The following is an 11,459-nucleotide window of genomic DNA, read 5'->3' on the forward strand; positions in this document are numbered from 1 at the left end:
ATTGTGAGTGTAACGGCCTACATTGCCTTGGCCCTGCTCTCTGTGACTATCAGCTTTAGGATATATAAGGGTGTGATCCAGGCTATCCAGAAATCTGATGAAGGCCACCCATTCAGGTGAGATGTTTGGAAAACAAGGCACACGTTGGCAGCACTATAAACAACAGCAGTATTGAGACTTCACTCTGCTATCTGTAGTGTTACAGGCATGCATTTTTTACTGCTAAAAGATAATTGCAAATGTTTGCTGAAAACCTATACCAAAAGCATCTGCTTTTGACATTTCCTAACAGTCATTTCATAGGCTCATGATGGAAAAGACTGGGTTTATGTATCATTCGCCTAACTCTACTACTTGTTAGTAATATTTATTTATTAGAAGTAGGTATTGGTTACCTAATTTTACTTTTATGGAAGCTGTATCTTTTTAACATGTTTGGGATTGGTGAGAGTCATATTTTCTTTATTGCTTACTTTTTATGCTATCTGATATTAGAAATACCTTTCTTTCCAATAGTATGTTAATGTTTTTCTGTTATGCTTCCTCATCATGTCTATGTCTTTTCTTACCATTCCTTCTCTATCTAGTTTCTTCTTCTCCTTCCCTAAGGCATTACTTTTGTATTATTCTTTGGATAGCTCCTTTATTTCAGCATCTCCTTGTCTCATCTTCGTACCTTATTTTGACAAGTAGCATTATCTCTGCAATTGCTAATGGGGTGGATGCACCTCAGCTTTGGGTCTTCTGACCTCACTTCATACTCATCACGTTCCCACCCTCACCTCCCTTTAAAAATTGAGATAAGTATAATTCACATACTATAAAATTCAGTGGTTTTCAGTATATTCACTGAATTGTACAACTGTCACCATCTCATTCCAGACATTTTCATCACACCCAAAAGACACTGTGCATCAGTACCTCTTGCAGCAACTCCCCACCCAGCCCCCTACAGCCACTAATTCATCATGTTTTTAAATGAGTCTTTTATCTCAGACTTGTCCATTTCTATCAGTTAACACCACTATTATCCTAATTTCAGGCTCCCAGTTTTCATGAAACTCTATGAGAATAGATACTAGTCCATTTTACAGACGGGGAAACAAACTTTGAATTCAGTAACTTGAAATTGCAACTTCAAAATAGCACAGTTACATCATGCCACAAATCGTAAAGGAATATGATTTTTAATTAGTTAACACTGAAGTATATAAAAACATTGTCAAGCGAACAGTTCTAAATTATCTATAAATTTTACATATTGTTTGATTTTTAAAGAAGACTTTCAGAAGAAACTAGTGATTTCTTTATTCTTTATTTCGTTAGAAACACTGTCCTTAGCTCAAAGGCCTTTAATGGTTATTATAAAGTAAATTCAGCCAACATGCCAATTTAATAAGCCTTTTGGACAGTTTTCCAATTTCTCCAGTCACATTAGTAAAGTTAATATCATACAATTCTTATGTAATAACCTGTGGTCACTGGAAAATAGTGATGACTGTGCTGGCATTGCATTAATATCACATAAATGCCAGTTGAATGAATGTAAATATCCACAGGGTGTCATTGATGGAGAGTGCTGCCTTTGTGGCCTGCTGGCCAGGCATCTTCAGCAAGAACAAAAGCAGTGGTACAGAGAAGCAGAATACCAGCTAAAGTCGTATCAGCCACTTTTCTATATTTCTTAAAGCTGCATAAATAAATTTTTGCTGATTTAAGGGTAGGTGTGAATGTTTGACCGTTTTTAACTTGATAATAATAACTTGCTATTTGTTGGCTAGTAAGTAACAAGGGTCCTATGCTAGACATTGTACTAATGAAGATATATTCCTAGTCCTTGACAGTTTATACTTTAGTAGAACAAAATATACAAGTATACACATGTTTATATTTCAGGGCTGGATATGGTAATTACTGTAAGAATAATACAAAAGAAAGCATTGTTAGAGTTACATAGTAGGGTTGGGAGAGGCATCGTGTATGGATGGAATTTGCAATGGTGCTGACTGACGGTGTGCTGTCTCCAGAGGTGAGAGGAGAGCACTGTGGATTGGGAAAACAGTGTAAGGAATAAAACTTCACATTAAGATGAAAAATGTTTGTTGAATGGCTCAAGTTTGAGCTACAACATTGTAGTGAGAAATAAGGTTGGAAGGATTTAGGAGGGCTGTGGTAGAAAAGTTGGAACCATAGAATGTTCGAGTCTGAATGAATTCAGGAAGTCTGTTTTTTAATTTTGTAGAGCTGGAACCATGACCCAAAGAAGTTCAATGCCTTTTGCAAGGTTACATAGCTAGGTGGTAGCATGTCTCCTAATTCCCACCTGAGTTCAACCTAAATAGCACTATCTAGTATAGCTCAAATAAAACGAATCTGGCATTGGCTGAAGGAGTGAATCAGAAGATAGATGAGAGACTGGTTTGGACACTGGTAGACTATTCCAGTTTTTAAATAATGAGCACTTAAACTATAGTGATGGTATAGTGAATGAAAACGAGGAGGCACAGGGCTTCCCTGGTGGCGCAGTGGTTGAGAGTCTGCCTGACGATGCAGGGGACGCGGGTTCATGCCCCGGTCCAGGAAGATCCCACATGCTGTGGAGCGGCTGGGCCCATGAGTCATGGCCGCTGAGCCTGTGCATTTGGGGCGTATTTCAGGGGTAAAACTATGAGACAAGGAGTTATCAAAGAGGACTGTAATTTCCAGTGTAACTAGGGTCCACGGATATGGGGAGTTTTTGAGGAGGGACTGGGTAAAGAGTTGCTTCCAACAGATAAGAGAGAATCCTTAGCACTTCTGATTGCTCTAAGATAAATGGCTTCTTTGAAACAGTAACTAATGAAACAATTCCTTGCATGCCTGCCTACTTGACTTTTTCCCTCGCATTACAGTTGTGTTCTTAAATTTTAACAATTCCAGCTGTATTTCAGTATAGATTGGGGCATCTAAATGGACAGTAACTGTTGTGTTTTACTGAGATTGCCTTTTGACTTTTGGCAGCCATTTCACAATTGGGGGCTTGGCTTATTGGGTAGTTTCCCCTAAAGGTTAGGCTGAGAGAGTGTAGTATTTGGAAATGAGTAGAAGTTTTGTTAGGAAAACTTGATGAGATAACATTATGTCCTCCTGAAAAAACCAAATCCATAATAATAACTACCATGTATCGAGTGCTTCTTTGTGCCTGATTGTGTTAAGCACATTACTCATTGAAATCTCAAGATAATCTCCATTGTATAAGTGAGGAAACTGAAGTTAGAGGGATGACTAAATAACTTTCAAACGTTACACAGCCAGGTAAGTGGTAGAGCTTAAGATTCAAGCTCAGATAGGTCTGATTTCAAAGCGTATGCTTGTTTTCTATACCCGCGTTATCAATGAAATACCCCATGCTTGGTTGAGTTTTTACATTGTGCTTAATTTGGAAAGAGTAGGCTTCCATAGTAAAATATTTTACTAATGTCCTCTTTTACAGATATATAATTGCTGATTGACAGACATCCAGGGAAAATCATCCAGTCAGTGACAGTTATGATGTGTTTTGTTTTCTAGGGCATATTTGGAATCTGAAGTTGCTATATCTGAGGAGTTGGTTCAGAAGTACAGTAATTCTGCTCTTGGCCATGTGAACTGCACGATAAAAGAACTCAGACGCCTCTTCTTAGTTGATGATTTAGTTGATTCTCTGAAGGTAAATTTACTTGCTTTCCATTTTTTGGCATACCCAGAATTTAATATCAGAGTTAAGAGAGTAAAATTCTATTTTCTATATTAAAGTAAATGATAAAGATGTAATGAAATCATTACTGTAAACTTGGGTTCCAAAATTCAGAATCTGATCAAATATTTAAAAGGGAGGAAAGACAATTCCTTTTTAAAGAAAAATGTTTTAAATTCATACTTTTGGAAATCATAAGGATTAAAAGTGAGAAGATTAAAGGGAGTTTTGGCTGTAAGAATAAAGATTATCTAATAGAGTTATTACCAGATATGATTTCATCTGCTTGACTTTGTTTTAGAGTCTAGCACTTCATCTCTTAGCTTGTGTGTGATTCATTCATACATATAAGCTATTTCATATTTTTTATACTTTCTTGGGATCTTTATTCTGGAAAAACTTTAATATTCTGAACACTTCGACTAATCACCAGTTGGTAAACTTTGGAATTTTCTTTAGTTTTTGGATCTTGCTACATAGCAGCTGTTAGAGTCTCACCTTGCAAGTAAGCTCCCCAAAGTTCAGACTGATTTAAAGTGAGCACTAAACTCATCACGTAATGTGAACCCCAAGCACTGGGACTTTAGTGCTTTTCCTTTATGTGGAACCTGCCGTTTGTGTTGTGTGTATTATTGCCTGTGACTTAAGATGGAGTTGTTTCCAATCTAAGCCTGGGTAGAAATGTACTGTGGTAGTAATTACCATAATTTCTCTTTCCCAATAGGTATGTATAAGTTTGCAATTTACTGTGCAAACCAAGGATGTCATAGCAATTGGATGATTGGGTCTTTAGATTCGGTGAAACAATTTCTGAACTGGTCAGAATAGGTTTAAATGCTCAAAATGCTTTTGACAAATATCTTAGCCTTAATAGGCCAGTAAATGGACATTATTTTCAGCTGTGTGCTTCTCTCAGTTTATTAAGGCTTGGAACATCCGTTACTCATAATATTAATGGTAAATAATTTAACTTTTATTACTATCTCTTGTGTACATTGCTTGCATTTAGTGACTCATTCTGTAGTAGTGCTTTGAAATAATCTGATGTCAGTCTGTAAATAAAAAGATCATAGTTATGTCATTTGGGATGTTTGATTAGTTTCAAAAGGGAACAAATAATATTTGGGAGTAAATCAAATAGAACCTTGTACACATGGGTCCTAGAAGAAACCAGCACCTATTTATTGAAGTGGTATATTCACAATATATAGCTTGAGTGCTCGGGTAGAACATGTTTGAAAAATTATTGAGGGGAAGGTACTAGTGCAGTTTAAGATGAAGGGTTGTGTGGGTAGGAGTTGATTGAGAAGAAACACTGTAAATAGTGATAACAGAGCTTCAAACAGCAAAGGGCCATCTCTGAATTTGGCAGTCAGAAATTGTTGGGGGGGGCTGACTTTCAAAGAAAGGCATCATGAAACTTGATTGAGGAGTCACTGTTTTTATAGACCTAATAAAAACTGCAACAAAAATAAACTAAAAGTCATCATGTTTGCAGCGTATAGCAGTAAAGGTAGCTCTGTATGTCTAATTTAACATTTTTCTTGAGAGAAGAGGCATTCTTGAAGATATCTGTTTAAAAAGAAAACAAATTGATCTGGGAATGATTCATTCATTGTATTCCAGTTTTTACAAATTACAATTTAAAGTTTCCCCTTGTCTTTAATCAGTTGAAAACTTATTTGTTCTTTCAGAGTTTATTGTCATCTATACACAGTCCTCTGTGTAGACAGTTATGTAGGTGTGGAAATATTTGCAAAGGCTAAGGAAGTGAGAAAATGTTAGAGGAGGACTGATTAAGTACTTTAGAAAGCCTTTAAAATCTGATTTGCACAGGTATTTGAAAATAGAATATGAGGAAATTTTATTAATAAATTACATTTATGAGATAATGTCTTTTGTTAAATCTCATTTTAAAAATTTCTTTTGAAAATTACCTTGGGTTTTTGTTTTTTTTTTTAAACAATTGTCTTATTATGAGGAAGCTAGCATAAATGAGAGAAACAACTTGGTAAATTCTTGCCTTGAGTGATTTTGCTAATTTGAAAATAACAGGAAGTGGCACATAATGAGATAGGTTACTTTCTGGAATGCTTTATTTTTAAGAGTTTTTCTTATATTTTTAAAACATTCTTTGTTTCTTAATATTGGGGGAAAAAAGAGTTGCATTAGAAGTGTAGTTTACTACTTTTTCTCCTTAAGGATTAGAAAAGAGAAAAATAAAACTTACTTTTTTATTAAGTTTAAACTAAGTTTTAAAAAACTTAGTTTTTATTAAGTTTAAAACTTATTTATTTAATAAGTTTTTTTTTTTTGCTTTACGCGGGCCTCTCACTGTTGTGGTCTCTCCCGTTGCGGAACACAGGCTCCGGACGCGCAGGCTCAGCCTCACAGGCTCAGCCGCTCCGCGGCATGTGGGATTTTCCCGGGGCACGGACCGTATCCCCTGCATCGGCAGGCGGACTCTCAACCGCTGTACCACCAGGGAAGCCCTATAAAGTTTTTTTGAATGGTTTTCCCGAGTAGTGTTTTTGGCAAGCCCAGAGCTCAAGGAAAGCTGCTTGGTGACTTCTCCAGGTGGCAATTCATTCAGGGCTCCAAATAAATAACGGTTGTTTCAACATATTAACACTTAGAATGAACTTTGCATTTAGGTCTCAAAATCTGTTGAGGCAAAGAATAAGGTAGGGTGTTAGTCTTATTCTCCCAATGCAAAACCCTCATAATATATAAACGAAGGGTCTTCCTAGATAAACTTTGTGGTTCTTTTTGATTCTTCATGGGGGGACTTTTAAACCTTATGTCATTGTGTGTAAGTATTATAGATTTCATTTTTTTCTTTTCACTGAATTAAGGGTACTATAGAAACACAGGATACTTGCTTAATATGTCTTAATTGGAAAAAGCTGAGGAAAAAACACTTGTCTCTTTTCAAAATGACTTTATAGTATTCTTTTTCTGGAGAGAGTTCCTTGAGCATTTGCCACTCTTACCGCCCATAGTTTTTGTTCGTATAGAGAGCATTTTTAAAAAGAAAATTATTTTCCCTCTAACTCTGCTACTTTTTGCCTTTTGGCTGCAGCAGTTGGCAGGAGAATCATATTCTTCCTCCCTAAAGCAAGCAAAAATGGTTTTTGCAGTTCTTTTTTTTTTTCTTTCACTTTTTCAAGGTAAAGGAAAAATCAATTTGCTCTGTTAAACTGGTTTTATTTCCTTATATTCAGATTTTAAATTTGGAAAGTTTGCTAATAAATAGCCCCAGTCTCTCCAGTTTCCAGATGAATTTGTGATCTTGTTAAATAACAGAGTTTTAAAAAAAAATTTATAGGATCCAGCTTTTGATTGGGATTACTTTTATCATATGGTTCATAGCTAGGAAAATGGAAACCACCCTGATTTCAAGAAAATGCAGTGGGAATTGGTCTCATTTATAAATCTTTTTTCATTTAGAAAATTGACATTGTATCAAGCTCTGTGGCTTTTTAAAAATAATAGCTTTTTAAAATTTGAAAGAGGTTTCTGTGTAACTCGCTGTCTTTATAAGTATTTCATGCCCTCAAATTTATATAATCTACATTGTGAGATTCTGGGTCATAATCACCGCTACTTCTATTTGAAACCTTCTTCCTCAGAAGTTAAAAAATATAGAGCCACTATTCTTAGCATGTGAAATTTTTCTTCTCTTTGCTTATTATCGTGTTTTTGGTGCTGTGAGAGAGAGGCTGTTCTATACGTTATTCTAAAGGAAAAACCAAACCCCAAGGTTCATCAGGCCTGTTGGAAAAGATTGGATGTGAGGTGGTGGTTCATCATTTGTGCCTGGTCTAGATCTCTTTTTGGTGGTTGACTTGGACAAATAAAAATAAGACATGTTCTGCAGATTTTTCCTTTTAGATTCTTGTGTACAGTTGACCGTTAAACAATGTGGGGATTAGGAGCACTGACCCTCCTCACGGGTGAAAATCCATGTACAGTTTATAGTTGGCTCTCCATATCCCCGGTTCCTCCTCATCCAAGCCTCCTCTGCATCTGCGGTTCCTCTGGTATCCCTGGTTCCATATTCATGGATTCAACCAACTGTGGATTGTGTAGTACTGTAGTATTTACTGCTGAAAAAAATATGCTGACAAGTGGACCTGTGTAGTTCAGACTCTTGTGTTCCGAGGTCAACTGTAATTGTTCCATTTGTTTTGCTTCTTTGCAGATACCTGCAAGCTTCTAAATCCTAGAAAAGATTTCAACTGTCTATAGATTGAGCAACAATCCATTTCCCAGAAGATTAATTCTAGTCAAGTATTATGGGCAAAATCACTGAAAAAATATTTCTAATTCCATTCAGTAGGATTTATTTCAAACATTAGTGTAAAATTTTACCACAGGCAAATGTTTTGATCAATCCTCAGGATTTGTTTTAAAGTGGGTTTGCTATGTTGCATGCCAGACATAAGCTAAGGGGAGGAGAATGAATGGAAAGGGAAGTAAAGGAGGAGTGTTCTCTAGGAAAATTAAGCCGTGAAAGCTGTATGTGTGTCCTTTTCTTGACAAGCCTAGTGTATATCACTTTATTATTCTCTGAGAAGTCCAGAAGAGCCCGGATAACTTTCTTTAATGTAGTGATACTCGTCAACTGTGTTTAAATAACCCATTACCACCAGAAAACTAGTATAAGATAGTTGAACAAATTTAAACCACCTAGTTAAGGTTTAATTCCATTTCTGTGATTGACCTTCTGTGTAAGCTGTCTTTGAAAGGGGCTCTTGTTTTAAAACAATGGTTCTTAGTCTTGTCTGCGCATTGGAACCACTGGGGAGCTATAAAATAATACTTGGGAAGGGGAAGGGCTGGGGATCCCATCCCCTGAAATTGTGATTTAATTTTTCTAAGGACACTGCTTGGAGAACATTGTTTTTAAAAGTTATGTCTTTAAGCTGTAAACCCTAGGCTATAGTTTTACCCCTACGCTTACTTCTGCACCCCTTTTTTTAGAAAAGCATGTGACAGTCTCCACTGGGCTCAGCTTGGGACTTCTTGAGTAAGGCTCAGCTTTATTAGGGGTTTCTGCCTTTTGAAACCTCAAATCCCAAGAAAAAGTCGAATACTTTTATTTACTAGATACTAAGACTAGGCGTTTTCAGCAGAGGTTCTTATTTTTCCGTCATATGGCTTTGGGTGATAAAGACTGGATTCTTTATGACAGTAGTTCTGTGACCTGCAGTGAAAATATATGTTAAAATTATAAGAAAATTTTAAGCTATGGTTGTCTGATCATCTGGTAACCATAATGTTCCAGAATTCAGTTTGAAATCTGAAAGTGAGCAAAAAAGGCCTGAACTCCAGAAATAGCTGACCCAAAAGAACATTAAAATCTAGCCCTCAGGCTCCTAGGCATTAATTAACATACACATTTTGACAGTTTCCTTTCTGGTTTCTTTGGCCCACAGAAAAATTGGACAGGAAATGGGCTGGGGAAAATGTGATACTAATGAATGAGGCTGAAGATGTCAAAAGTCAAATGATTTTCAGTGTTTAAAGCTTCAGAAAAAGTTTGAAAATGTCAGAATTGCTAAAGTAATTTCTGAAATTCTGTTAAACACCCTCCTCCCATTTTCCTTAAAAATGCCTCCCCACCCCACGGAGACATCATCTAATAAAAAAATCTGCAGAGCTTTTCAATGAGATATGTATGTGATATGCACTTAAATTGAATTCCCTATTCCCCTGGACAATAGACAAGACATGGCCCTTGCCCTCTTCCGCTAAGTATTTACTAGACCTGCATTGTACTTTGCCCCTCTTTCCTCCAGTCTCATTACTGCCTAAAGAGAGATTGAGCCTTTGACTTCCTTAATTAATATGCATTGGCTGCGGTGTTGCCAAGAATTTGCCATAGAAGAGCATAGAATTTTTAGGTTTAAAGTGTTTATTGACCTTTTCCCTGCCTCTTTGTAATAGCATGCACATTCATGACCATTAATAAATGATTACTCTGTAAATGGTTTAACTGTATAGCAGAGCAGAGATTCTGGAGTCAGATAAACCTGAGATCACTGTCACCTCTAGTCTGGCAACTTGCTTAATCTTTCTGTGTCTTGGTTTTCTCTTCTATGGGGCTAATAACAGTATTTAACTTTTGGGGTTATGATGAGATTAACTGACCTAATGTATGTTCAAAAATTTGTTAGCTGCTGTTGTTATTGACAGAGTAATTGTGCAATTGCTAGATGCTGGTTCTTAACTCCTTTCTCTTCTGATGGTGTGTTCTCTGGAAACCCTTACCCAATATTTTTGTTTTGGGCCCCTGAAGTGTTAAATTTTCTCCAAACTTAGCTGCAGCGTTTAAAAATTCTGTGATAGCACATAAAAATGTGAATTTCTGGTCTCCCTCTTTAAATGGGAAAATTTGGCAACATTAGCCTGGAATACTTGCTCGGCAACAGTCTGTGGAGCTGGATTTTTTGTGTGCTCCTTGAGAGGGAGAATGCACATATCTGCCTCAGTCCATACCAAGGCTCCCTCATGTGTTTATGTCACCTGCCTGGCCCCATAGACCTTTGAAGCCTCCCTCTGTTCCTCTCTTTGTGTCTGGATAGTCTGGCTTTTAGAAAGAGGGTCCTCCAAGAGGCAAGTCTGAAGCCTCCCTCTGTTCCTCTCTTTGTGTCTGGATAGTCTGGCTTTTAGAAAGAGTGTCCTCCAAGAGGCAAGTCTAGTGATATTTGAGCCCCTTAGATCACCTAGGTGTGAGGTCTTGGGTTTCTTTGTGGCTTTGGAGTGCAGCCTTGTCGGCGACTTAATGACTAAATTAGGACTTATTTCTAGCTTGTGTGTTAGTTTCTGAATTTTATCATGGTAAGGGTGTCTTTATTGCTAAAGCAATTTCTTCTAAAATGTAGAAGGTCGACTCTTCCGTGTCGACTTGAGGATGGTGATGGATGAAAATAGCTCTGTTGCTCTATGGTAAACTTGCTCAAGTGCAGCAGTTATATTTAGCTTTTGCAATAGGAGTCTAAAACTATGTGAGAGGGAAAAGGCTTGCTAACTGGAGTCATGCTTCAAACCGTTCTATCAGTGGTTTCACAGTGGTTGCAAAGACCAGGGCAGCATTTAATTTTTGATTTTCAATTGATGAGTGTTAAGAAGGCTTGATATTTGCTCACGTGAACATTAAATTCAGTTGTAGGGGTAAGCAGAGTGTTGCTCTTTGTAGAACTGACAGTTGCTGCAGGAATCCAAAGTGTCTTCCTAACCTGCAGTAAATATAATTACTAGAGTCTGAATACTTTAATTACCGCTCAGTACCCAGCTCATAGTAGGCATTCAATCAGATTTTTTTGAGTGAATGAACACATGGACAAAGATATGCTTTAGATAAGGGTTAGCAAACTACTGTCTGGCCGGCCCACGGCCTGTTTTTGTACAGCCTGGGAGCTAGGAATAGTTTTTATGTTTTGAAAGGATAATATTCAAAGAACATGTGACAGAGATCCCTTGTGGCCCACAAAACCGAAAATGTTTATTATCTTACTGTCTTTCTTTACAGAAAAAGTTTGCTGATCCCTGCTTTAGATGATGGACGTGCTAACTCCTCTCTCCTCTCCTTCTTTTCATATATACTTTGTTATTGGTACCTAAATAGTTGTTTTACATGGTGGTATCATGGTGGTGTTTGTGACCTACTAAATATGGCAGAGAGATTGCCAGACACATGAAGGCTCTTAATAGGAAGCAAAGGAACTGCTCCTGCTGA

At 37.1% G+C, this 11,459-nt stretch overlaps 1 protein-coding gene across 10 annotated transcripts in view; it reads left to right on the top strand.

Moving 5' to 3' along the window:
• The window catches only part of RTN4 (reticulon 4), a 170,091-nt gene that overhangs the window by 154,610 nt on the left and 4,022 nt on the right, over positions 1 to 11,459 (top strand). For all 10 annotated transcript variants that reach the window (XM_007465678.1, XM_007465672.1, XM_007465679.1 and 7 more), the window contains 2 exons: positions 1 to 116; positions 3,550 to 3,688. The exon at positions 1 to 116 is cut by the window's left edge and continues 80 nt beyond it. In XM_007465678.1, coding sequence (XP_007465740.1) covers positions 1 to 116; positions 3,550 to 3,688 — 255 coding nt within the window. The remainder of the gene's footprint in view (positions 117 to 3,549; positions 3,689 to 11,459) is intronic.

This window comes from Lipotes vexillifer, unplaced genomic scaffold (assembly GCF_000442215.2).
Source record: "Lipotes vexillifer unplaced genomic scaffold, Lipotes_vexillifer_v1.1 scaffold77, whole genome shotgun sequence".
In the NCBI taxonomy this organism is placed as follows: Eukaryota; Metazoa; Chordata; class Mammalia; order Artiodactyla; family Lipotidae; genus Lipotes; species Lipotes vexillifer.